Source organism: Apostichopus japonicus, chromosome 4, assembly GCF_037975245.1.
Source record: "Apostichopus japonicus isolate 1M-3 chromosome 4, ASM3797524v1, whole genome shotgun sequence".
NCBI classification, from domain to species: Eukaryota; Metazoa; Echinodermata; class Holothuroidea; order Aspidochirotida; family Stichopodidae; genus Apostichopus; species Apostichopus japonicus.
In genome coordinates, this window is record NC_092564.1 from 1,862,370 (window position 1) to 1,889,558 (window position 27,189).

The 27,189-nt window shown below is 36.6% G+C and overlaps 4 protein-coding genes across 4 annotated transcripts; 2 read left to right on the forward strand and 2 right to left on the reverse strand.

Moving 5' to 3' along the window:
- Positions 1-788: 788 nt before the first annotated feature.
- LOC139966094 (collagen triple helix repeat-containing protein 1-like) lies at positions 789-10,192 on the forward strand. The gene is made up of 4 exons (XM_071968796.1): positions 789-1,045; positions 3,528-3,680; positions 4,791-4,998; positions 8,115-10,192. The coding sequence occupies exons 1-4, from the start codon at positions 959-961 to the stop codon at positions 8,258-8,260; spliced, it is 594 nt and encodes a 197-aa protein (XP_071824897.1). The 5' UTR covers positions 789-958; the 3' UTR covers positions 8,261-10,192.
- On the reverse strand, positions 8,307-14,899 carry LOC139966095 (exosome complex component RRP40-like; the record flags this gene model as incomplete). The annotated part of the gene is made up of 4 exons (XM_071968798.1): positions 8,307-10,950; positions 11,736-11,887; positions 12,735-12,884; positions 14,840-14,899. Coding segments are annotated over 4 exons (576 nt in total), but the record flags the coding sequence as incomplete, so codon positions are not given.
- A 1,046-nt stretch (positions 14,900-15,945) lies between these two features.
- Positions 15,946-21,971, forward strand: LOC139966097 (collagen triple helix repeat-containing protein 1-like). Its single transcript, XM_071968800.1, has 4 exons — positions 15,946-16,310; positions 18,650-18,802; positions 19,347-19,554; positions 20,569-21,971. The coding sequence occupies exons 1-4, from the start codon at positions 16,224-16,226 to the stop codon at positions 20,712-20,714; spliced, it is 594 nt and encodes a 197-aa protein (XP_071824901.1). The 5' UTR covers positions 15,946-16,223; the 3' UTR covers positions 20,715-21,971.
- Positions 21,972-22,473: 502 nt separating this feature from the next.
- LOC139966096 (exosome complex component RRP40-like) lies at positions 22,474-27,189 on the reverse strand. The gene is made up of 4 exons (XM_071968799.1): positions 26,966-27,189; positions 25,431-25,580; positions 24,502-24,653; positions 22,474-23,720 (listed from the first exon to the last, which is right to left on the reverse strand). The coding sequence occupies exons 1-4, from the start codon at positions 27,161-27,163 to the stop codon at positions 23,507-23,509; spliced, it is 714 nt and encodes a 237-aa protein (XP_071824900.1). The 5' UTR covers positions 27,164-27,189; the 3' UTR covers positions 22,474-23,506.

Consider the following 27,189-nt stretch of genomic DNA (forward strand, 5'->3'; position numbering starts at 1 on the left):
GCGCACTGCTCTGCTGATATGTAAGCCCTGGATGCTGTTACTATACTTTTCACATCTTTGGTAAGAATGCAGAGGAAATCTCAAACATAGCTAGTTGTAGATTCAATGATCACATGCAGAATATTGTAATCATTTAGAGAATACAAGTTAGCTGTTTTCTTGTCTTTTCAAGATTTTCCAGCCTAAATTTAATGAAGCCTATAATATGTCAGTTGTATGTTTCAGAGGACCGTTGTGAAGATTTAACCTGCTAACCAAGTAGCCGCTGTTTAATACAGTTTTAATTTAATAACATCATAAATATATGGTGTATGTGTATTTGTAAACAGCGAAGGGATTGTTTACTCACTCAGCTCCTAATCGTGGTAGAACACACCTCCCTCCCTTTGCTAAACTGGCTTCTTTTGTATATCTCCTATTTATAGGTAACACAATAAAACGTTAACTGAAAGCAGAACACTTGTGTTTCGATTTTTTGAATCCTATCAAATGATTTATCGACCAACCTTTCTTCTTCAAAATATAAGCCAATCAATTTCTCTGTACCGTTAAATGGGGAGTGTATTTACTATGAAAATTGTTCCAAGAAGTTGGCAAACTGAGTTGAATATATTCTCGTTATCTGAACATGTTAATTTTATTAGCACATTCCAACGATATCCGGTTCTTCACGATTGGAACGAAACTCTTTTTGAGTTCTCATTATCATTCAAGTAAAAGATATGTGTTAAGGGCCTATCACACTCTCCCTTTAACATCTATTATTTGAAAATACAACGTACACAATGCTGAAGTCTCACCCGGACCTCTAACCATCTTCAACATACACTCCACATTCGGACCTCATTACAGGGTATGACACAAAAGCCAGCATACTCAGTCGCGACCATTAAACCAGTAATAATATTCTGAAAGTTAACTATACGTTAAAACAAGATCAGGGTATAACTACAGTGCGATGGCCAACTATTTATTCCTTCAAGTCGTGTTATGCGCATTTCTTATAAATATGTTATTCATCTGTATAGCAGACGGTTGGGGATCGGTAAGTTTTCTTCAATACTAAGCTGTACGAATCACGGGATATCGATTTGTGAATATATATATATATATATATATATATATATATATATATATATATATATATATATATATATATATATATATATATATCAATATATCAGAACCACAGAGCGACGAATTTTGCCTCACACAAGCTATATATATGATAGGTCCGGACGGAATTTTTTTCGTAAAGCTTTCTTCGACCTCCTTGGATTTTCTATCGGGTAAGGAAGGGAGGGGTGAATGAGTGAGTGATGTGGAGGAGTTGAGGAAGCTGGATGCAGAGGTGTGAGCATATTTTATCGTATCTTCAATATTTCACGAATATATATATATATATATCTATATATATATATATATATATATATATATATATATATATATATATATATATATATATATATCTATATCTATATATATATATATATATATATATATATATATATATATATATATATCTATATCTATATATATATATATATGTATATATATATATATATATATATATAAATGAAAATCGTAATGAGTTGGAAAATCAGGAACAGTGAAAAAACTTTCAGCCTCCACCGGGATTCGAACATATATATATATATATATATATATATAAATCTAACATGTCTACTTGTCGTTCTTGTTACCAAAGCTCACGCTGAGTTGATTAGTTCAGTAGGTTGCTGATTTTGTTTCCAAATACTTTACTAGGACTGTGTTCATATTTTGCTCATTAAGTGTGTGACGTTCGGAGGGGAGAGCTGATATAAATTCTTTGGGTCCATTCCCCTTCATCCTCCCCGACTGGATGTTCGGTGCTGACATTTAAATGTAACATCATTATTAACGTACAGGCATATCTGTAGGCTCTACAAATGATGAAACATATGAAAAAGGCGTCCTTAAATTTACTTCAATTGTGCAAACTGCGTAAAGACAAAAGTAAACTTTTCTAAATTTGACGTTCAGTTTGATTATAGTCAAACTTATGAATAGTATAGCTATAGAATTTAATATCAAATCGTGTCAAAGAAATTCCAGTATGAGCAAAATGGCATTGCACGAAGAAAGACAAATAAAGATAAATAATCAAATTGTGCCTTGTTTGCTCAATGGTGGATAGTGTAAACGGCCCTAATTCTAAACAGTGATGAAAAAACCCACTTGTCTTTGAATGTTTAGAATGACAACTCTTTTCCAGAGACGCGCAATGAACTCTTTTATTATACTGGGAGGTAGGGGGACTAAGATGATGTCGTTCAGTGGATGGGGTCTAATTGGAAGGGTGTCCGTTCGCTTTTGAGAAGTTTTGGTAAAATGGAAGGTGTTTAGATCCAAAATGGTGCTATAGTTGGCAACTTTTGAGACGATTTTTCGACCGTTTAGGTTGTACCACCGTATATAAATGTAACACTGAACACTCTTATCAGGGAATGGCGTATGATAAATTTATACTTTTTACAAAATCCAGTGAGCATATCCACTCGATGTAAGTTATATATGTCACTTGTCACACCTCACACACTGCAATAATTGTCCCTTTAAGTCATTACGGTAGCCTACTTATTGTCCTCTCAATGATTGAAATCTACAGTCTTAGAAGTTATGAAAATGTAATATGTAAATTGGAAGTCAATGAATATTGCAGGGTAAATGGTTCCATTTCGTGACAATATTATCTTCTTCCAGCTGTAGTTTCACTCACTAAGTGTAACAACAACAAAAAAGCCTTGTCAGACGGTTAAACAATGTAATGCCAAAACTTGTTATTGATCCATAGGTACTGCTCGATAGTTTGGTGTTTTTGTATATGAGCGTTTGATATATTTATCACTGTGTTCGTTTCCTGATAAAATATTAGCGTCTACAAACGATTAACTGCCGAAAATTGGATTTGACAGCAAAATATAGCCTTATTTAATCCCTTCGTTGAAACTTGGACGTTAAAATAGTTGTTTATATCGGGGATGATTTGCAAGGGGAGGGGTGGGAAGGGTAAAGGAGAGGAAGATCTAGACGGTGTATTAATCTTTGGAACGAGCTGCCTCCCGGAATTCGTATGATCACGGACTTCACCTCCTTCAAATCACACCTGAAAAATGCATCTCTTTCAAGAGCACTATACAGATGGTTTCTAGTTTTTTTTTTAGATTTTATGATGTTCTGTCGTGTTGGTTTTACGGTTCTAACTTCAATTGCATTTTTCACTTTTTAGCATTCAAATTGTAGATTTTGTACTCAATCTGTTTTATCGCTTTACTCTTCACCATTGCTTTTATTAGTTTTTCGATCTCATTTTCCTGTATATATCTGTAGATGGTATATGTATTTACTGTTTTTTGTAGTTACTGTTTTATGTCATTGTATTTTCTAGATTGTTTGTAAAGCGCACAGATGCATCGCGCGTAGTGCGCTATATAAGATTTTATTTACATTACATATTATAACTGAAATATACCATCTTATTACAGGGTTGTCAAAGAGGTGCAGTTGGACCTCAGGGAGACAAAGGGAACATCGGTCCGACTGGCGATCCGGGTGATGGAGAGTTAGTAGAGGACATAAACTGGAGACAGTGTGCTTGGTACAGTTCTAATGGGAATGACTACGATACGAACATATATGTGAGTATACAATACTATGGTTGACAGTACAATACTATAGTTGACAGTGTGCTTGGTACAGTGCTATTGGGAATGACTATATACAGACATATATGTGAGTACACAATACTATGGTTGACAGTACAATACTATAGTTGACAGTGTGCTTGGTACAGTGCTATTGGGAATGACTATATACAGACATATATGTGAGTATACAATACTATGGTTGACAGTACAATAGGCTAATTCAGTTGACAGTGTGCTTGGTACAGTGCTATTGGGAATGAATACGATACTTCGTTCAGCTTGCGGCTTTGATAAGCCACTCGCGGCTTCTTCGCGAGTTCCTGCTTGCAGGAGGATCTAATATACATACATACAGACAGACATATATGTGAGTATACAATACTATGGTTGACAGTACAATACTATAGTTGACAGTGTGCTTGGTACATGGCTATTGGGAATGACTATGATATACAGACATATATGTGAGTATACAATATTATGGTTGACAGTACAATACTATAGTTGACAGTGTGCTTGATACAGTGCTATTGGGAATGACTATGATATACAGACATATATGTGAGTATACAATACTATGGTTGACAGTACAATACTATAGTTGACAGTGTGCTTGGTACAGTGCTATTGGGAATGACTATGATATACAGACATATATGTGAGTATACAATACTATGGTTGACAGTACAATACTATAGTTGACAGTGTGCTTGGTACAGTGCTATTGGGAATGACTATGATATACAGACATATATGTGAGTATACAATACTATGGTTGACAGTACAATACTATAGTTAACAGTGTGATTGGAACAGTGCTAATAGGAATGACTACGATACAGACATATATGTATATATTTATTTTAGATCCTCCTGCAAGCAGGAACTCGTGTATGTATATGTAAGTATACAATGATCATATGTAAGTATACAATACTTATAGTTGTTTTTTATGGACTGAAAGGAACAGAACGAAAATGACAAGTTTGTAGTCTGACCGTATGTTTTTGAGAGGCAGTAATAATTTCTTGAGGTCGGCGAGACGGGACACCGTTGTCTCAGTTTCCTCATATTCTATAACATCTCTATTTACTTTCACAGGACTGTGTTTTTCAGAAACAGTACAGTGATACTGCCCTGTGGGTGTACTATGGGGGTAATTTAAGGCTCTATGCGTGCAGCGGTTGCTGTAAGAGGTGGTATATAACTTTCAATGGAAATGAATGCAGCTCACCGACTGTGATTGATGCCGTTGTTTACCAAGCAAATACATACTATATGAATCTTCATCGACACAGGAGCTTTGAAGGTAAAATTCAAATAACGTGTTTCGTACTCACTGAAAAGTTCAAATGCAGAAGGCGCGGGATTAGGTGGGTGTGAGGGTGCCACCCACCCCATTTTCAACCCCACACCCCCCCCATAAATAATGAAAGTATTTATTAGCAAAACCTTGCGTGTAGACCTACCTATACAACTTTTTCAGTCTATATATGCCCGGAAATGAACTATTTCAGGTCTTTGTTTTCTTGGCGGGGAGGGGGGGGGGATCCCATTACCCCTAACATGGGCTTTATGGTCACGCCTCTCCTTTCTTATATCCACCCGTGGGATTTAAAGTCTATGATTATTTAAAAATCTTCAACTGAAGACTGAGGGATAGGCGATAAACAGTGGCGTAGCTACGGGGGGGCCTGGGGGGCCGGGTCCGCCCATGAAATCGGCTGGCCCCCCCCCCCACTGGGAATGGGGTAAAAAATATGTAAAAAAAAAAAAAAAACTCATCAGTGGGATTCACTAATATTTTTTGTTCAATAATTTGGGAAATAGAGAATAAGAATAATACAATATCTGTAGTAATCATGAGAATGGTCATACAGCATGGCATGGCAATGGTCGATGCGACGGTTGCGACCATACACCACGAACCTTGTGCATGTGCTGCGCGATATCGATATCTACCAATACATTTTATCGGTCATCGATTGGCACAAAAACCCAGATTCTGATGACAGCTGCCTCAAGAAACCCAATAAATGGCCTAATTAGTACCGAGCCACCAATGTGGACCATTACCGAAACATCGATGCGTGTTAGTCTTCCATCCCCTTCCTCTAATGCTATTTAAGTCCACATGTGGGCATTTCCTGCAAACCTACCGGTAGCCCACAGGGGTTTGAGTTGGGAGAAAGGCCTTGACACCTTGAAACAACAAATGATGCCAACCATAGCCGTACGAGGCGGGGGGTGCAGGGGGGGCAGACTGCCCCCTAAATTTCCAGAGGACAAGAAATTCGGGCAAAAGTCCTGAAAAATTCGGGCAGCCTAAGAGGAGAAAAAAATATATATATATATTTTTTTCTCCTCTTAGGCTGCCCGAATTTTTCAGGACTTTTGCCCGAATTTCTTGTCCTCTGGAAATATATATATATATATATATATATATATATATATATATATATACATATATACATATATATATATATATATATATATATATATATATATATATATATATATATATATTTCCAGAGGACAAGAAATTCGGGCAAAAGTCCTGAAAAATTCGGGCAGCCTAAGAGGAGAAAAAAATATATATATATATTTTTTTCTCGGAAGATTCCTACATTAGCAACTAGCATGATTTCACCTCATTTTGTCTCAAAAGAAAACTTGTTCCTTGTATCCCAATTTGCGCATTGGATATTGCAGTGCTAGTATGCATATTTTCCTTGGGGGGGGGGGGGGGGGGACGTTGATGGAGTGATGTGTATACACAAATAAGATAATACAATAAGAGTTATAAAGGGTACTGAATATAACGCTGCATCATTCCAATCGAATTTCTGCAAAGTGCACTTTGATGTCGGTGCCCCCCCCCCCAGATTAAAAGTGCTTCCGCCGCCCTTGACCTGGATATCCCCGACATGAGTGTATAAAAGAAACATTTTCTTTTTCATGGATGGTGGGGGGGGGGGGGGAGTGTCTACAAGCCTAGAAGTACAGGTTTATCATATTCTTTGTTATATTTTATACTTTTTTGTGAGACAAATTGCAGTCTCACCCGACACAGCGACATTATCCCGCCTACGTGTCGTTGAACAATGTTTTTCTGGAGGTAGCTGAGTACTGTGTTAAAATAATAAATAAGGTAACTAAATATAGCAGCTTAAAAAATATACTGTCCCATTTTTCCCCTTCAAAGTGATGTTACCATTTTTTCTTCTTCTAATTTACCAAATTTTTGGGGAACTGTAAATTTCTAAAACGTGAGATTATAAAATAAAGAATGTTTAGATGCAACTTGCAAGGCCTCAGAAGTGCCGTTTCCGGCAATCTGAGAGGCATTGTGTGCCAAAAATTTTCTTAATCGCTACGCGCCAACCGATGGTGGCGCTCCGCTTAGATAGTGTCACGGGAACTTTCGGGCACAAAAAGTTCTGCCCCCCCCCCCAAACTGAAATGGTCCCGTACGCCTTTGATGTCAACTTCACTCAAGTTAAAAGTCTGGCTGAGTTGGCAAGGCCAGTCAGCATGAAAGAGAAAAAAAAAATTTCCACTTCTGTCACCAAAGTTGCACATCTTTTTGGTTGCTATTTTGCCTCACAGGTGCCATCTCCTGCGATCTGGTGGGTGCTGAAATCTCAAATTTTCTCTGTACGCTCCGCGCCAACCAAGGTGGCGCTCCGCTCAGATAGTAACCTCCGGCCCCCACACGAAAGAACAGCCCCCCCATGGCCCCCACTCAAAAAATCCTAGCTACGCCACTGGCGATAAACATTGTTTCCAGATGGTATGAAATCTGACAATACATCAAATAAACTTCCTCCCTGTCAAACGGTAATACTTTCCTCAAGTTCTGTCTGAGTGTGTACTCGTATTTACTAACTTTCACTGTGCAATCAGTTGCAATGAAATCATTCATTGTGTAGCATTTTCGTCATCAAATCACCATAGAGTATATGTTAGGCCCTTTTTTCTTCATTTATGGGTCACATGGATCCTAGAGAAATCACAACATGATTAAGAAAGTAAAAACTCCAAGATAAAACGACACAAACTTTGAAGGTAGGACCTACTACATCCGAAACTACCACATTTTAATGTGTATTAAACTCAACGTCAGACATAGAGTGGGAAATTACATGGGACAAAGAAAACAATCGGCTAGAGCAGGAAGCTAACCAGTAACCGTCAAGAACAACAAACCAACTGAGCTCAATTATTACTACAATGTAACCTTTCATTTCTGTAGGTGGAGGGGGGGGGGGCAGGGGAAGGTGGTGCAATAAAAAAGCATTGTTTTTATACTGCGTAACCATGGATAACAAACATCAGGTTCAATCGGTACCACAGAGAAATGAACAGGAAGAGATTGCAACCGGTTTAAATGTCACTGTCTTGTCGTACATCTTATATTTTCAGGCTATTGTCATAACATTGGCTCTGGTGAGGTTCACGTACGGTTGGCCGTTGGAGACTGTTCCGGTTACGGTAACTACGATGCCTCTACGGGATGGAATAGTGCCTCAAGAATAATAATTAAAGAAGTGTCCGCCTCAACTTACTAATGAAGGCGCACCCCTACCATACCCCTATTATGCTTCTCCTTTATCAGTTACCCTTCTTTCATAGTGGAAATTTCTGGTATAGTTGCATGGCTGATTTAATGAGGTAAGGTCATATATGGGTAACAAAAACCAATGTTACGACATGTTAATTTTGTATCATTGCATCCAAATCATGTAATATTCACACATAAATGGCCACCCCCCCGCCACCCCCGCCCTCTCCCTATCTAACAAATGCTGTAATTCATTATAATAATCTTCCCTCAAAGGGATTCTATCTAGTTAAACATCAGGAAGTGCAGATGTGTTTCTTTACTCCAATTGGACAATATTCGCCTACAGTCCCTGCTCCTTCCTGCACTGCACAAATACATATAAATAACAAACTTAGTATAACACGTCCACCATTGCTCGTTTTCACAGTTAAGGATTATGCAGTAAATGCAAAGGAGAAGTTGTTTTCCAAATATCCCAACTGGTATTTCTTACCTATGTTGTCTTACTGTCTGTATTCAAAAAATGAGGGAGAACAAATGATTGGAACTAGTAACGATTGCCAAAATTTCATTTATATCAATTATTTTTTGTTTCAAGTTAAATTTAAGAATCATGACAAAACTGTCTTTTTTGCTAATTGTTCTCATTTTTTAGTCTTCGTTGTGTTGTTTTTGCAGTATTAACTCATATATTTATATATAGTATTTAGCTTTTCATCTGTGTGCTACTTTTCTGTACTTTTAGATAAGTATTATTATCTCTATATTGTTTACTTCTTTTCTGTTTGTATTTGACCTTTTGTTTGTACAGCAGATTAGAGCATTTATATTTTATTGGATAAGGCCCTTTTAAAGTTTCGAATATTATTTTTGTAAGTAATTTATAGAAAGTTTGAAATTAAAAAGCAAATAACCAAAGCAAACAACCAAAGTATTTGTAAATTTTTATATATGTGTATTGTTTGCATATGTATATTGTTTGTGTATGTATGTGCATTGTGTGTGTATGTGTATTGTTTGCATATGTGTATTGTTTGTGTGTTGTTTGCATATGTATATTGTTTGTGTATGTATGTGCATTGTGTGTGTATGTGTATTGTTTGCATATGTGTATTGTTTGTGTGTTGTTTGCATATGTATATTGTTTGAATATGTGTATTGTTTGTGTGTTGTGTGTGTGTGTGTATTGTTTGCATATGTATTGTTTGTGTGTTGTGTGTGTATGTGTATTGTTAGCATATGTGATATGTGATATATTGGATTCCTGCTTGTAGTCACCACCATGCCACAAGGTGAAACAAGGGTAATTCGTAATGTATCATATATCACTTGAAACTCAACACATCATACCCTCCACTATGAAGCAGAGTCAACGAAGCGTGATTCATGTCCCCTCCTCAACCATCCTCCACCCCTTTTCCACCCCCCCCCCCCCCCCGCCCCCTCCTCCTGCAATAACCAAAAGTGGAAATTCAGGATGGGGAAGTTGTTTTAGAAGAGGAAATAGCAAGATATCTCCTGTTCCAATAAACAAATAAAAAACTTATATATTTCCAATAAAAAATCTCAAAATGAGCATGTTTCTCTACAAGAGAAAGAAGGCTGACAGTGAAAGAAAAGGACAATTTTCTCATTATTTAGACATATTTAGACATTTGTGTTCAAAGAACTAATTCTATGAGCACAACTCGTACTATGTAGCTTGTTCAATGTGTAATCCAATACACCTTCTAATGAAACATATGGTTCTTATATAAAGAGAAATTGACATCATCAGCTAGAGATAACACTATGTATTTGTGAATTCTAGTTACGATTGTCCCTTCTGGATCAAATACCACTAGAACCAACCACAGCTGCTATTGTCAGATATCAAGCCCCACTATGTCCAAATGTTTAGAAACGAATGGAGTCGCTAATTACTTGTACTCATTAACATCTATGAGGGTGTCTTGCTTTGATCAATTGCAAATCTTCCTTTGCAGTAAGAGCTCTGTAGATTTGATGAGATTGCCTACCAGATGTAAATAGCTGCTTTAAATACCTTCTCTTGAGTTTTTAATAATCTCTCTTCAGGTGGTTATTTACCCACAATGTCCTCTTAGTTTCAATTGTACAGACGTGAGTACATCATGTGACTGAGTACCTTCCATACAATGATCCGTAATTAAGCCTTTCGACACAGTACAATACCCACCTGACATAATGCTGCTGTCACGTGCTACTTAAACCCTTAGACATTGCAAAATGAAAGAGAACAAAATCTAGTCATAGTTGTAGTCTCATTGCCTCAAAGCTATCATGGAGTGGTCCAAGGGTCACCCTCAACATGCTACAGTAAACATCTCCAGTACTGGAATCAAACAGGACCATCAAATCTCCTTCATTCACGTCAATGCGAAGCCAAGTTGTCTGGCATCGACCTTCTTTGGAGACTTAACTTCAGCATTTGTGTTCTTTATTGCCGAATCTCTCCTTGTTCAAACTGCTGCGACTCCTCCAAAGATTTTATAAACCATGGACTTCAAATTTTGCTCTGGAGTGTACTCAGCTGCCAAGATGGCATTCATTGCACAGATGGTATCGTTGACTGACCTGCACCTTAACCAGATTCTGCCATTCATGCCTACTGTCACCTCCAGCGGGATTTTCTTGCCCAGCACTCTCAGAAGAGAGCAATCTGGTGATAAGATTCTGCAACATAAATATACGTAACTCTTTAGTGGGACACTTTGAACTGTATCGATAAGCACTAGCTGAACATCTAAGAAGAGAGTACATGAATTATAAACCACAAATGTGAATGACAGTTTAGAATGTAGGTAGAAGCCTTATAGTATGTTCTTGATGTAGACTATGTTAAAATGGAAGCTATGTTCCCTTCTAATATGAAGATTACTTGCAATTCAAAATTTGTCTACAGCAAATTTTTTTTTTAAACACAATGCTACACTTTGCATGAAATTTGTCATTTACTAACATTTGGTATCAAATTCATCATGACTAAAACTGGTCTCCAAAACCACACTCAGTAAGTGTTAGTCCACCAGACCTGTACCACAGTTGATAACGGTAGACCCATTCAGTTAACAAAAGCAAACTGAAAGATTACATTAACTTTGGTGAGAAACAAAAGTTTTCCGATGTAATAAATGGTTAATGACTCTCTTACCTAAATTGAGTATTGGAAGGGAATAATATAACATGACATGTTTGGTTGGAATTTAAAATTCTATGAGTTAAAATATGGTTGCTACAATCATTTAAGTAAGGAAAGAGGGAAAAAAAACAGAGAATAAAAGGACATATATCTCTCTACGAAAGTCACGATATTAAATTTAGGAGTGGTCATAATTCACCTTTTTACACTCTTTGACAGACTTTAGATACCTGTTTTAAAAGATTATTCTTGTCACAAATATATATGCAAACTCCTTTCTGACAAAACCAAATCTACAAGTGTTTTGTTTGTTACTCACTTTCTGCAGAGGTGAAGGGAGCACTTAAACATGAAACCCTCTCTTGACAGGACTCCCAGTCCATTGCTTTGACCAGAACCATCAATACACACCAGCTCTGGTTCCATGTCTCTGTTTGCTACGAGCAGTTTAGCATACACAAGATCTCCAATCTATAAAAAAAAAATAGTTATGGAAGTGAAGAGAGCATTCCCATAAAGTACTGTGACATATTTGAAATGGTAATGAGTCTGGCCAGAGGTTCAACACCAGTAATGAAGGTCATCATTCCACTGCAGGCTTTTGCCATCTGTATTAAACAATGCTAGTCCTGTTTCGGTGACACACACACACACATAAATATATATATATATATATATATGTGTGTGTGTGTGTGTGTGCGTATATATTAAACGGTAATTGAAGTCGGAAAATCAGAGTTGGAAAATCAAGAACAGTGAAAACTTCCAGCCACCACTGGGATTCGAACCTGAGCTTCCTGCTTTATATGCGGACACCCTAACCAACTAGGAAATGGACACTGATTGACTCTGCAGAGGTTCTAAACCAGTAAGGATGGTCGTCATTCCACTCTAGGCTTTTGCCGACTGTATCAAACAATGCTAGTCCTGTTTTAGTGACATATTTTTCCTTACTCTAGAGATCAAGCATGATGCCAACCAAGTCCAAATCATGTGTCAATCCTGCAGCCTGATCTTGAAAGAGATGCTTTGAAGAGAACTTTGCTGAATGAAATGGATATATACACCCATCTTCCTAGCCTATCATGTTGCAAATTAAACAGATGAATACTCATAGGGTTACATTTATGCTAATCTATTTGATAATCAATGTTTACTTTCCTCAGTTTAAGGTAAAAGAATAAACTAACCTTATTCTGTACATTTAGAGTCTGGCAATCTGCTTCAAACATTTCTGAGAAATTTCAAATACTTGGGCATGGAATTAATTTAGACAACTCATTTCTCAAGATCACACTCTAACTTAAGACGGACATACCTGAACATTAGGTCTATTCCTTTTCGTGGCGCCTTCAAAGGAAAGGTACGGTAAAGCCGCAGGTAGGTTTGATCCAATATTCACCCTGAATATGTCTCCAGCTTTCAAAGATACCACTCCAATTATGCTTTCTCCTTTTGCTGGTATATACTGGGAGTCAAAACAAAGGCAGTGACACAGGTTTTCAAAATTACAAAGAAACAAAAAAAGTCTGTGACTGTTGATATGTAACACACTTAATATTAAGACCTAAAGAAACTTTTTCTTAGTTAATTAACATGTCAAACAGAATGTCAAACCCTTTCCAAAAGTATAGATAAGGAATAAAATGTATATACAATGTGGATATCAAATCTGGTTATTTAATTAGATAACAAGGATATTATCAGGAGGTTGAATATCTAGTAGATCTCTAACAGTAGAAATTAGAATACTGATCAATGTCTTAGTGGTTGAAGTTTGGCCTTTTCCAGTAAACACTCGACTAACTTTTATATTTACTGTACATAGTATGTATTGCAGAGCTGTTGGACTGTCGGTATGAACATCATGTTGTAAAACAAAATAATTTCAAATTCAGCAATTGTTAAAGTGTTCAGGACATAACCAAATAATGGCTTCCATCCTCCTCACTGTCCTATAATTTTATAGTTCGGCATGACACTTGTGTCCCATTCCTCTTATTAATTTGTTTTCTGCTTTGTTGTTATCTGTCTCTGAATAAGGAATTATGAGGATCAAACACCCCACCTTCTGTCTATACCTTCACAGCCTTTTATGCAGTACATTAGAAGTGCAGTTTGTTGATAGATTTATATTTAACATACAAAGTTACTGTACTTTCATGGCTTTGAAATAGGCCTAACTTAAGCAAAATTACAATATTTCTGAATTCAACTCTTTCATTTTCTAATACTTAATCACAAATATAAAAACAACACTGTCGCATTATTTTGTCGCAATGAGCTTGAAATATTTCATTTTGTACTTTTAGTGATAATTAATGTTTGCAACAAGTTGTCAGTTCATATCCCGATATGAGGCTATTAAAGTTGATCATAAACCGAGTAGGTACAGTAGGCATAGCTGACAATGTTGGGAAAGTCATGGACAGCAGTGGTAGGCATCTCTTTGCTTGACACATTAATTCCAGGACATACTTCAAAATAAAAGTTCAAACCAAACAAAATGTGAGAATTTATTCATGAATCTGATAAAAGTAACTGGATAAAAATATTGAAAGATCTAGGCCTATCTAGTATAGGATCGGTATCCAGTCAAAACGTCCCTTTACCAAAACGTCCCCGCTTTTTTAAGACTAAAACATACCCGCTTTTTACCAAAACGTCCCCGCAGTCATAACATCCCCGTGAGTCAAAACGTCCCCGCTTTTATAATCAGTTGGAATGCAAGTGTGGATGTTTTTAGTTCAAATCAAATAGTAAGATTAAGTATAGCTTAGGTTGAAAACACAGTTTTTAGGAGTGGGAAGTGCCGGTTATGAGGGTGGAAACATTTTTGGGTATAATTTTCTGAGGTAAGATCATATAAATAGAAAAGGGAATGCAAGAGGGCTCTAGGGTAATAGGATTTTTTTTAAACACAAGTTGATTTCTGAATGAATATATACGATATTATATAGATATATATATTGTATAGTATACGCATCCAAATTCTTTTTAATTCCTCTTGTATAATTTTTTTGTTTTCCTTAATTCGTTAATTCACTGAAAAACATATATTGATAGACGGAGACGTTTTGACTTACGGGGACGTTTTGACCAACGGGACGCTTTGACCAACGGGGATGTTTTGACCAAAAGCGGGGACTTTTTGGTAAAGGGACGTTTTGACTGGTAAGCATAGGATCCCCCATTCATTCCTTCAGTCTTTCTGTAATTGTGTATATGATCAGAACAACTTCCCAACTTCTCGCAACGAAGCTTACGTTATACATATATATGGCAGAGCCGTATATACGGCTCTGACTCTCTGAGGTGTAGTCACCTAGACCAATTAGCCTAACGTTGAAGCTGAGGCTTAGGCCCTGACTACGGTCTAACGTTAGTTGCTGTGACTGTGTGTGAGTATCATATCATGCTTACTCTTCTTTGATGGTTGTCAATCCAGAATGCATGATCCTCTCTTGATATTAGAACACCACATTACATTGTTCACTTCATCCCAACTGAGCAATCGAACAATTTTCTGCAAAATGTTGAATTGACAACTTATCGTATCTCGTCAATTCAACTTTTTTATGCAAAATGTTTCATTGTTCACTTCATTCCAACTGAGCAATTGAAAAATGTTGAATTGGCCAGATGTGATAAATTGCCAATTCAACATTTTGCAGAAAACGGTACCAATGCTCTACAGTCAAGCTGTTACTTTACACAATAAAATACAGTGGTCGATATCAATGCATCATGTTCAAATAAGTCATGTTTGTAGTTTGCGGAGTACAACATGAATCGACCACTGGAACCTTGTAATATCTAATTTATGTAAATGATTTAAGCTTTCGTCTCGCGCACTGCTCTGCTGATATGTAAGCCCTGGATGCTGTTACTATACTTTTCACATCTTTGGTAAGAATGCAGAGGAAATCTCAAACATAGCTAGTTGTAGATTCAATGATCACATGCAGAATATTGTAATCATTTAGAGAATACAAGTTAGCTGTTTTCTTGTCTTTTCAAGATTTTCCAGCCTAAATTTAATGAAGCCTATAATATGTCAGTTGTATGTTTCAGAGGACCGTTGTGAAGATTTAACCTGCGAACCAAGTAGCCGCTGTTTAATACAGTTTTAATTTAATAACATCATAAATATATGGTGTATGTGTATTTGTAAACAGCGAAGGAATTGTTTACTCACTCAGCTCCTAATCGTGGTAGAACACACCTCCCTCCCTTTGCTAAACTGGCTTCTTTTGTATATCTCCTATTTATAGGTAACACAATAAAACGTTAACTGAAAGCAGAACACTTGTGTTTCGATTTTTTGAATCCTATCAAATGATTTATCGACCAACCTTTCTTCTTCAAAATATAAGCCAATCAATTTCTCTGTACCGTTAAATGGGGAGTGTATTTACTATGAAAATTGTTCCAAGAAGTTGGCAAACTGAGTTGAATATATTCTCGTTATCTGAACATGTTAATTTTATTAGCACATTCCAACGATATCCGGTTCTTCACGATTGGAACGAAACTCTTTTTGAGTTCTCATTATCATTCAAGTAAAAGATATGTGTTAAGGGCCTATCACACTCTCCCTTTAACATCTATTATTTGAAAATACAACGTACACAATGCTGAAGTCTCACCCGGACCTCTAACCATCTTCAACATACACTCCACATTCGGACCTCATTACAGGGTATGACACAAAAGCCAGCATACTCAGTCGCGACCATTAAACCAGTAATAATATTCTGAAAGTTAACTATACGTTAAAACAAGATCAGGGTATAACTACAGTGCGATGGCCAACTATTTATTCCTTCAAGTCGTGTTATGCGGATTTCTTATAAATATGTTATTCATCTGTATAGCAGACGGTTGGGGATCGGTAAGTTTTCTTCAATACTAAGCTGTACGAATCACGGGATATCGATTTGTGAATATATATATATATATCAATATATCAGAACCACAGAGCGACGAATTTTGCCTCACACAAGCTATATATATGATAGGTCCGGACGGAATTTTTTTCGTAAAGCTTTCTTCGACCTCCTTGGATTTTCTATCGGGTAAGGAAGGGAGGGGTGAATGAGTGAGTGATGTGGAGGAGTTGAGGAAGCTGGATGCAGAGGTGTGAGCATATTTTATCGTATCTTCAATATTTCACGAATATATATATATATATATATATATATATATATATATATATATATATATATATATATATAAATGAAAATCGTAATGAGTTGGAAAATCAGGAACAGTGAAAAAACTTTCAGCCTCCACCGGGATTGGAACATATATATATATATATATATATATATATATATATATATATATATATATATATATAAATCTAACATGTCTACTTGTCGTTCTTGTTACCAAAGCTCACGCTGAGTTGATTAGTTCAGTAGGTTGCTGATTTTGTTTCCAAATACTTTACTAGGACTGTGTTCATATTTTGCTCATTAAGTGTGTGACGTTCGGAGGGGAGAGCTGATATAAATTCTTTGGGTCCATTCCCCTTCATCCTCCCCGACTGGATGTTCGGTGCTGACATTTAAATGTAACATCATTATTAACGTACAGGCATATCTGTAGGCTCTACAAATGATGAAACATATGAAAAAGGCGTCCTTAAATTTACTTCAATTGTGCAAACTGCGTAAAGACAAAAGTAAACTTTTCTAAATTTGACGTTCAGTTTGATTATAGTCAAACTTATGAATAGTATAGCTATAGAATTTAATATCAAATCGTGTCAAAGAAATTCCAGTATGAGCAAAATGGCATTGCACGAAGAAAGACAAATAAAGATAAATAATCAAATTGTGCCTTGTTTGCTCAATGGTGGATAGTGTAAACGGCCCTAATTCTAAACAGTGATGAAAAAACCCACTTGTCTTTGAATGTTTAGAATGACAACTCTTTTCCAGAGACGCGCAATGAACTCTTTTATTATACTGGGAGGTAGGGGGACTAAGATGATGTCGTTCAGTGGATGGGGTCTAATTGGACGGGTGTCCGTTCGCTTTTGAGAAGTTTTGGTAAAATGGAAGGTGTTTAGATCCAAAATGGTGCTATAGTTGGCAACTTTTGAGACGATTTTTCGACCGTTTAGGTTGTACCGCCGTATATAAATGTAAGACTGAACACTCTTATCAGGGAATGGCGTATGATAAATTTATACTTTTTACAAAATCCAGTGAGCATATCCACTCGATGTAAGTTATATATGTCACTTGTCACACCTCACACACTGCAATAATTGTCCCTTTAAGTCATTACGGTAGCCTACTTATTGTCCTCTCAATGATTGAAATCTACAGTCTTAGAAGTTATGAAAATGTAATATGTAAATTGGAAGTCAATGAATATTGCAGGGTAAATGGTTCCATTTCGTGACAATATTATCTTCTTCCAGCTGTAGTTTCACTCACTAAGTGTAACAACAACAAAAAAGCCTTGTCAGACGGTTAAACAATGTAATGCCAAAACTTGTTATTGATCCATAGGTACTGCTCGATAGTTTGGTGTTTTTGTATATGAGCGTTTGATATATTTATCACTGTGTTCGTTTCCTGATAAAATATTAGCGTCTACAAACGATTAACTGCCGAAAATTGGATTTGACAGCAAAATATAGCCTTATTTAATCCCTTCGTTGAAACTTGGACGTTAAAATAGTTGTTTATATCGGGGATGATTTGCAAGGGGAGGGGTGGGGACTGGGAAGGATAAAGGAGAGGAAGATCCAGACGGTATATTAATCTTTGGAACGAGCTGCCTCCCGGAATTTGTATGATCACGGACTTCACCTCCTTCAAATCACACCTGAAAAATGCATCTCTTTCAAGAGCACTATACAGATGGTTTCTAGGGTTTTTTAGATTTTATGATGTTCTGTCGTGTTGGTTTTACGGTTCTAACTTCAATTGCATTTTTCACTTTTTAGCATTCAAATTGTAGATTTTGTACTCAATCTGTTTTATCGCTTTACTCTTCACCATTGCTTTTATTAGTTTTTCGATCTCATTTTCCTGTAAATATCTGTAGATGGTATATGTATTTACTGTTTTTTGTAGTTACTGTTTTATGTCATTGTATTTTCTAGATTGTTTGTAAAGCGCATAGATGCATCGCGCGTAGTGCGCTATATAAGATTTTATTTATATTACATATTATAACTGGAATATACCATCTTATTGCGCATATTTACAGGGTTGTCAAAGAGGTGCAGTTGGACCTCAGGGAGACAAAGGGAACATCGGTCCAACTGGCGATCCGGGTGATGGAGAGTTAGTAGAGGACATAAACTGGAGACAGTGTGCTTGGTACAGTGCTAATGGGAATGACTACGATACGAACATATATGTGAGTATACAATATTATGGTTGACAGTACAATACTATAGTTGACAGTGTGCTTGGTACACTGCTATTGGAAATGACTATATACAGACATATATGTGAGTGTACAATACTATGGTTGACAGTACAATACTATAGTTGACAGTGTGCTTGGTACACTGCTATTGGGAATGACTATGATATACGGACATATATGTGAGTATACAAAACTATGGTTGACAGTACACTACTATATAGTTGACAGTGTGATTGGAACTGTGCTAATAGGAATGACTACGATACAGACATATATGTATGTATGTATTTTAGATCCTCCTGCAAGCAGGAACTCGCGTATGTATATGTAAGTATACAATACTCATATGTAAGTATACAATACTTATAGTTGTTTTTTATGGACTGAAAGGAACAGAACGAAAATGACAAGTTAGTAGTCTGGCCGTATGTTTTTGAGAGGCAGTAATAATTTCTTGAGGTCGGCGAGACGGGACACCGTCGTCTCAGTTTCCTCATATTCATAACTATAACATCTCTATTTACTTTCACAGGACTGTGTTTTTCAGAAACAGTACAGTGATACTGCCCTGTGGGTGTACTATGGGGGTAATTTAAGGCTCTATGGGTGCAGCGGTTGCTGTAAGAGGTGGTATATAACTTTCAATGGAAATGAATGCAGCTCACCGACTGTGATTGATGCCGTTGTTTACCAAGCAAATACAAACAATATGAATCTTCATCGACACAGGAGCTTTGAAGGTAAAATTCAAATAACGTGTTTCGTACTCACTGAAAAGTTCAGATGCAGAAGGCGCGGGTAGGTGGGTGTGAGGGTGCCACCCATCCCATTTTCAACCCCACACTCTCCCCCCCCCCCCTAATAAATAATGAAAGTATTTATTAGCAAAACCTTGTGTGTAGACCTACCTATACAACTTTTTTAGTCTATATATGCCCGGAAATGAAATATTTCAGGTATTTTTTTCTTGGCGGGGAGGGGGGGGGGATCCCATTACCCCTAACATGGGCTTTATGGTCACGCCTCTCCTTTCTTATATCCACCCGTGGGATTTAAAGTCTATGATTATTTAAAAATCTTCAAACTGAAGACTGAGGGATAGGCGATAAACATTGTTTCCAGATGGTATGAAATCTGACAATACACCAAATAAACTTCCTCCCTGTCAAACGGTTATACTTTCCTCAAGTTCTGTGTGAGTGTGTACTCTTATTTACTAACTTTCACTGTGCAATCAGTTGCAATGAAATCATTCATTGTGTAGCATTTTCGTCATCAAATCACCATAGAGTATATGTTAGGCCTTTTTTTCTTCATTTATGGGTCACATGGATCCTAGAGAAATCACAACATGGTTAAGAAAGTAAAAACTTCAAGATAAAACGACACAAACTTTGAAGGTAGGACCTACTACATCCGAAACTACCACATTTGAATGTGTATTAAACTCAACGTCAGACATAGAGTGGGAAATTACATGGGACAAAGAAAATAATCGGCTAGAGCAGGAAGCTAACCAGTAACCGTCAGGAACAACAAACCAACTGAGCTCAATTGTTACTACACAATGTAACCTTTCATTTCTGTAAGTGGAGGGGGGGGGCAGGGGAAGGTGGTGCAGTAAAAAAGCATTATTTGCATACTGCGTAACCATGGATTACATCAGGTTCAATCGGTACCACAGAGAAATGAACAGGAAAGAGATTGCAACCGGTTTAAATGCAACTGTCTTTTCTTACATCTTATATTTTCAGGCTATTGTCATAACATTGGTTCTGGTGAGGTTCACGTACGGTTGGCCGTTGGAGACTGTTCCGGTTTCGGTAACTACGATGCCTACACGGGATGGAACAGTGCCTCAAGAATAATAATTAAAGAAGTGTCCGCCTCAACTTACTAATGAAGGCGCACCCCTACCATACCCCTATTATGCTTCCCCTTTATCAATTACCCTTCTTTCATAGTGGAAATTTCTGCTATCGTTGCATGGCTGATTTAATGAGGTTTGGTCTTATTTGGGTACAAAAACCAACGTTACTATGTTAATTTTGTATCATTGCATCCAAATCATGTAATATTCACACATAATTGGACACTTAGTAAAACACGTCCAACATTGCTCGTTTTCTCAGATAATGGAATTAATTGGGAGTTTCATGAGTTCTCCAATGTTCGCCTACTGTCACTGCTCCTTCCTGCATTGCACTAATACATATAAATAACAAACTTAGTATAACACGTCCACCTTTGCTCCTGTTTTCACAGCTAATGGAATAATTGGGAGTTTCATGAGGTCTCCAATGCCACACCATTTAAAAATGTGCTTGTTAGGTTCACTTCAGATGTTCAGTTTTCACTTTGTAAGAAAAATAAATAACACATCATTTATTTACAGGTTAAACATGTAAAATACTTAAGGATTATGCAGTAAATGCAAAGGAGAAGTGGTTTTTAAATATCCCAACCGGTATGTCTTACCTATGTTGTCTTCCTGTATGTATTCTAAAAATGAGGGAGAACAAACAATTGGAACTACTAACGATTGCCAAAATTTGATTTATCAATTATTTTTTGTTTGAAGATAAATTTAAGAAACATGACAAAACTGTCTTTTTTGCTAATTGTTCTCATTTTTTAGTCTTCGTTGTGTTGTTTTTGCAGTTTTAACTCTTATATTATATTTAATATTTAGCTTTTCGTCTGTGTGCTACTTTTCTGTACTTTTAGATAAGTATTATTATCTCTATATTGTTTACTTCTTTTCTGTTTGTATTTGACCTTTTGTTTGTACAGCAGCTTAGAGCATTTATATTTTATTGGATAAGGCCCTTTTAAAGTTACCAATATTATTTTTGTAAGTTATTTAGCGAAAGTTTGAAATTAAAAAGCAAACAACCAAAGCAAACAACCAAAATATTTGTAAATTTGTGTATGTGTATTGTTTGCATATGTATATTGTTTGTATATGTATGTGCATTGTGTGTGTATGTGTATTGTTTTCATATGTGTATTGTTTGCAAGTTGTGTTTGTATGTGTATTGTTAGCATATGTGTATTGTTTGAATATGTGTATTTGTTAGTGTTTGTATGTGTATTGTGTGCGTATTGTTAGCATATGTGTATTGTTTGTGTGTTGTGTGTGTATGTGTATTGTATGTGTATTGTTTGCATATGTATATTGTTTGTATATGTATGTGCATTGTGTGTGTATGTGCATTGTTTTCATGTGTATTGTTTGTAAGTTGTGTTTGTATGTGTACTGTTAGCATATGTGTATTGTTTGAATATGTGTATTTGTTAGTGTTTGTATGTGTATTGTGTGTGTATTGTTTGCATATGTGTATTGTTTGTGTGTGTATGTGTATTGTTTGCATATGTGTATTGTTTGTGTGTTGTGTGTGTATGTGTATTGTTAGCATATGTGTATTGTTAGCATATGTGATATGTGATATATTGGATTCCTGCTTGTAGTCACCATCATGCCACAATGTGAAACAAGGGTAATTCGTAATGTATCATATATCACTTGAAACTCAACACATCATACCCTCCACTATGAAGCAGAGTCAACAAAGTGTGATTCATGTCCCCTCCTCAACCATCCTCCGCCCCTTTTCCACCCCCCCCCCCACCCGCCCCCTCCTCCTGCAATAACCAAAAGTGGAAATTCAGGATGGAGAAGTTGTTTTAGAAGAGGAAATAGCAAGATATCTCCTGTTCCAATAAACAAATAAAAAACTTATATATTTCCAATAAAAAATCTCAAAATGAGCATGTTTCTCTACAAGAGAAAGAAGGCTGACAGTGAAAGAAAAGGACAATTTTCTCATTATTTAGACATATTTAGACATTTATGTTCAAAGAACTAATTCTATGAGCACAACTTGTATTATGTAGCTTGTTCAATGTGTAATCCAATACACCTTCTAATGAAACATATGGTTCTTATATAAAGAGAAATTCACATCATCAGCTAGAGATAAACACTATGTATTTGTGAATTCTAGTTACGATTGTCCCTTCTGGATCATCAAATACCACTAGAACCAACCACAGCAGCTATTGTCAGATATCAAGCCCCACTATGTCCAAATGTTTAGAAACGAATGGAGTCGCTAATTACTTGTACTCATTAACATCTATGAGGGTGTCTTGCTTTGATCAATTGCAAATCTTCCTTTGGAGTAAGAGCTCTGTAGATTTGATGAGATTGCCTACCAGATGTAAATAGCTGCTTTAAATACCTTCTCTTAAGTTTTTACTAATCTCTCTTCAGGTGGTTATTTACCCACAAAGTCCTCTTAGTTTCAATTGTACAGACGTGAGTACATCATGTGACTGAGTACCTTCCATACAATGATCCGTACTTAAGCCTTTTGACACAGTATAGTAGTATACCCACCTGACATATCAAGAAAATGTCACAGCATAGGCTACTTCAACCCTTAGATATCGCAAAATGAAAGAGAAACAAAATCTAGTCAGAGTTGTAGTCTCATTGCGTCAAAGCTATCATGCAGTGGTCCAAGGGTCACCCTCAACATGCTACAGTAAACATCTCCAGTACTGCTATCAAACAGGACCATCAAATCTCCTTCATTCACGTCAATGCGAAGCCAAGCTGTCTGGCATCTACCTTCTTTGGAGACTTAACTTCAGCATTTGTGTTTTTATTACCGAACCTCTCCTTGTTCAAACTGCTGCGACTCCTCCAAAGATTTTATAAACCATGGACTTCAAATTTTGCTCTGGAGTGTACTCAGCTGCCAAGATGGCATTCATTGCACAGATGGTATCGTTGACTGACCTGCACCTTAACCAGATTCTGCCATTCATGCCTACTGTCACCTCCAGTGGGATTTTCTTGCCCAGCACTCTCAGAAGAGAACAATCTGGTGATAAGATTCTGCAACATAAATATACGTAACTCTTTAGTGGGACACTTTGAACTGTATCGATAAGCACTATCTGAACATCTAAGAAGAGAGTACATGAATGATAAACCACAAATGTGAATGACAGTTTAGAATGTAGGTAGAAGCCTTATAGTGTGTTCTTGATGTAGACTATGTTAAAATGGAAGCTATGTTCCCTTCTAATATGAAGATTACTTGCAATTCAAAAATTGTCTACAGCAAATTTTTTTATTAAACACAATGCTACACTTTGCATGAAATTTGTAATTTACTAACATTTAGTATCAAATTCATCATGACTAAAACTGGTCTCCAAAACCACACTCAGTAAGTGTTAGTCCACCAGACCTGTACCGCAGTTGATAACGGTAGACCCATTCAGTTAACAAAAGCAAACTGAAAGATTACATTAACTTTGGTGAGAAACAAAAGTTTTCTGATGTAATAAATGGATAATGACTCTCTTACCTAAATTGAGTATTGGAAGGGAATAATATAACATGACATGTTTGGTTGGAATTTAAAATTCTATGAGTTAAAATATGGTTGCTACAATCATTTAAGTAAGGAAAGAGGGAAAAAAAACAGAGAATAAAAGGACATATATCTCTCTACGAAAGTCACGATATTAAATTTAGGAGTGGTCATAATTCACCTTTTTACTCTCTTTGACAGACTTTAGATACCTGTTTTAAAAGATTATTCTTATCACAAATATGCAAACTCCTTTCTGACATAACCAAATCTGCAAGTTTTTTGTTTGTTACTCACTTTCTGCAGAGATGAAGGGAGCACTTAAACATGAAACCCTCTCTTGACAGGACTCCCAGTCCATTGCTTTGACCAGAACCATCAATACACACCAGCTCTGGTTCCATGTCTCTGTTTGCTACGAGCAGTTTAGCATACACAAGATCTCCAATCTATAAAAAAAAGTAGTTATGGAGGTGAAGAGAGCATTCCCATAAAGTACTGTGACATATTTGAAATGGTAATGAGTCTGGCCAGAGGTTCAACACCAGTAATGAAGGTCACTATTCCACTGCAGGCTTTTGCCATCTGTATTAAACAATGCTAGTCCTGTTTCGGTGACACACACACATATATTAAACTGTAATGAGTTGGAAAATCAAGAACAGTGGAAAATTTCCAGCCTCTAATGGGATTGGAACCCGAGCTTCCCGCTTTAGATGCGGACACCCTTACCAACTAGTCTATGGACACTGATTGTCTCTCCAGAGGTTCTAAACCAGTAAGGAAGGTGTCATTCCACTCTAGGATTTTGTCACCTGTATCAAACAATGCTAGTTCTGTTTTGGTAACATATTTTGCCTTACTCTAGTGATCAAGCATGATGCTAACCAAGTCCAAATCATTTGACAATCCTGCAGCCTGATCTTGAAAGAGATGCTTTGAAGAGAACTTTGCTGAATGAAATGGATATATACGCCCATCTTCCTAGCCTATCATGTTGCAAATTAACAGATGAATACTCATAGGGTTACATTTATGCTAATCTATTTGATAATCAATGTTTACTTTCCTCAGTTTAAGGTAAAAGAATAAACTAACCTTATTCTGTACATTTAGAGTCTGGCAATCTGCTTCAAACATTTCTGAGAAATTTCACATACTTGGGCATGGAATTAATTTAGACAACTCATTTCTCAAGATCACATTCTAACTTAAGACCGACATACCTGAACATTAGGTCTATTCCTTTTTGTGGCCCCTTCAAAGGAAAGGTATGATAAAGCCGCAGGTAGGTTTGATCCAATATTCACCCTGAATATGTCTCCAGCTTTCAAAGATACCACTCCAATTATGCTTTCTCCTTTTGCTGGTATATACTGGGAGGCAAAACAAAGGCAGTGACACAGGTTTTCAAAATTACAAAGAAACAAAAAAATTCTGTGACTGTTGATATGTAACACACTTAATATTAAGACCTAAAGAAACTTTTCTTAGTTAATTAACATGTCAAACAGAATGTTAAACCCTTTCCAAAAGTATAGATAAGGAATAAAATGTAAAATGTGGATATCAAATCTGGTTAATTAATTAGATAACAAGGATATTATCAGGTTGAATATCCAGTAGATCTCTAACAGTAGAAATTAGAATACTGATGTCCTAGTGGTTGAAGTTTGGCCTTTAACAGTAAACACTCGACTAACGTTTACTTTTACTGTACATAGTCTGTATTGCAGAGCTGTTAGACTGTGGGTATGAACATCATGATGTAAAACAAAATATTCCCTAGGGCAGGCAACCTTTCTGAAGTTCAAAATTAGCAGTTGTTCAGGTGTTCAGAACATAACCAAATTATGACTTCCATCCTTCTCATTGTCCAATAATTTTATAGTTAAGCATAACAGTTGTGTCCCATTCCCCATATTATTCTGTTTCTGTTTATGTTCTTGTCTGTCTCTGAAGAATGAGTTGTGAGGATCAAACACCCCACCTTCTGTCTATAGCTTCACAGCATTTAATGCAGTACATTAGAAGTGCAGTTTGTTAATAGATTAATCTTTAACATACAAAGTTACTGTACTTTCATGACTTTGAGATAGGCCTAACTTTAGCAAAATTACAATATTTCTGAATTCAACTCTTTCATTTTCTAATTCTTAATGACAAATATATAAATACAACACTGTCGCATTATTTGTTCGCAATGAGCTTGAAATATTTCATTTTGTACTTTTAGTGATAATTAATGTTTGCAACAAGTTGTCAGTTCATATCCCGATATGAGGCCCATAAAGTTGATCATAAACCGAGTAGGTACTGTAGGCCTAGCTGACAATGTTGGGAAAGTCATGGACAGCAGTGGTAGGCATCTCTTTGCTTGACACATTAATTCCAGGACATAGTCACATACTTCAAAATAAAAGTTCAAACCAAACAAAATGTGAGAATTTATTCATGAATCTGATCAAAGTAACTGGATAAAAATATTGAAAGATCTAGGCCTATCTAGTATAGGATCCCCCATTCATTCCTTCAGTCTTTCAGTAATTGTGTATATGAATGATCAGAACAACTTCCCAACTTCTCGCAACGAAGCTTACGTTATAGATATACATGACAGAGCCGTATACGGCTCTGACTCTCTGACTCTGAGGTGTAGTCACTTAGACTAATTAGCCTAACGTTGAAGCTGAGACGTAGGCCCTGTCTAAGGTCTAACGTTAGCTGCTGTGACTGTGTGTGAGTATCATATCATGCTTACTCTTCTTTGATGGTTGTCAATCCAGAATGCATGATCCTCTCTTGATTTTAGAACACCACACTTGCAGGCGACTACGTCTTTGGACTGCCATCTTAAACCTGGGCCCAATCTAACTTTTTTATTGGTGATTTCTTTGAGTCTGTCGGTTAAAACATCTCCTGGAAGGACAACATCGGCGTTTGTCATGGAGGCTGCCATTTTGCATTATTCACTAAGCTAGCTGG

Bases quoted from the DNA above. Each gene is read 5' to 3' on its own strand.
- LOC139966094 (XM_071968796.1), top strand. From the start codon at position 959: ATGGCCAACTATTTATTCCTTCAAGTCGTGTTATGCGCATTTCTTATA. The intron at 1,046-3,527 runs GTAAGTTTTCTT...ATCTTATTACAG, and splicing joins TAGCAGACGGTTGGGGATCG to GGTTGTCAAAGAGGTGCAGT. The intron at 4,999-8,114 runs GTAAAATTCAAA...TTATATTTTCAG, and splicing joins TCGACACAGGAGCTTTGAAG to GCTATTGTCATAACATTGGC.
- LOC139966096 (XM_071968799.1), bottom strand. From the start codon at position 27,163: ATGGCAGCCTCCATGACAAACGCCGATGTTGTCCTTCCAGGAGATGTT. The intron at 25,581-26,965 runs GTAAGCATGATA...TTTGCCTCCCAG, and splicing joins TTGACAACCATCAAAGAAGA to TATATACCAGCAAAAGGAGA. The intron at 23,721-24,501 runs GTGAGTAACAAA...TTTATGTTGCAG, and splicing joins TCCCTTCATCTCTGCAGAAA to AATCTTATCACCAGATTGTT.
- LOC139966097 (XM_071968800.1), top strand. From the start codon at position 16,224: ATGGCCAACTATTTATTCCTTCAAGTCGTGTTATGCGGATTTCTTATA. The intron at 16,311-18,649 runs GTAAGTTTTCTT...GCATATTTACAG, and splicing joins TAGCAGACGGTTGGGGATCG to GGTTGTCAAAGAGGTGCAGT. The intron at 19,555-20,568 runs GTAAAATTCAAA...TTATATTTTCAG, and splicing joins TCGACACAGGAGCTTTGAAG to GCTATTGTCATAACATTGGT.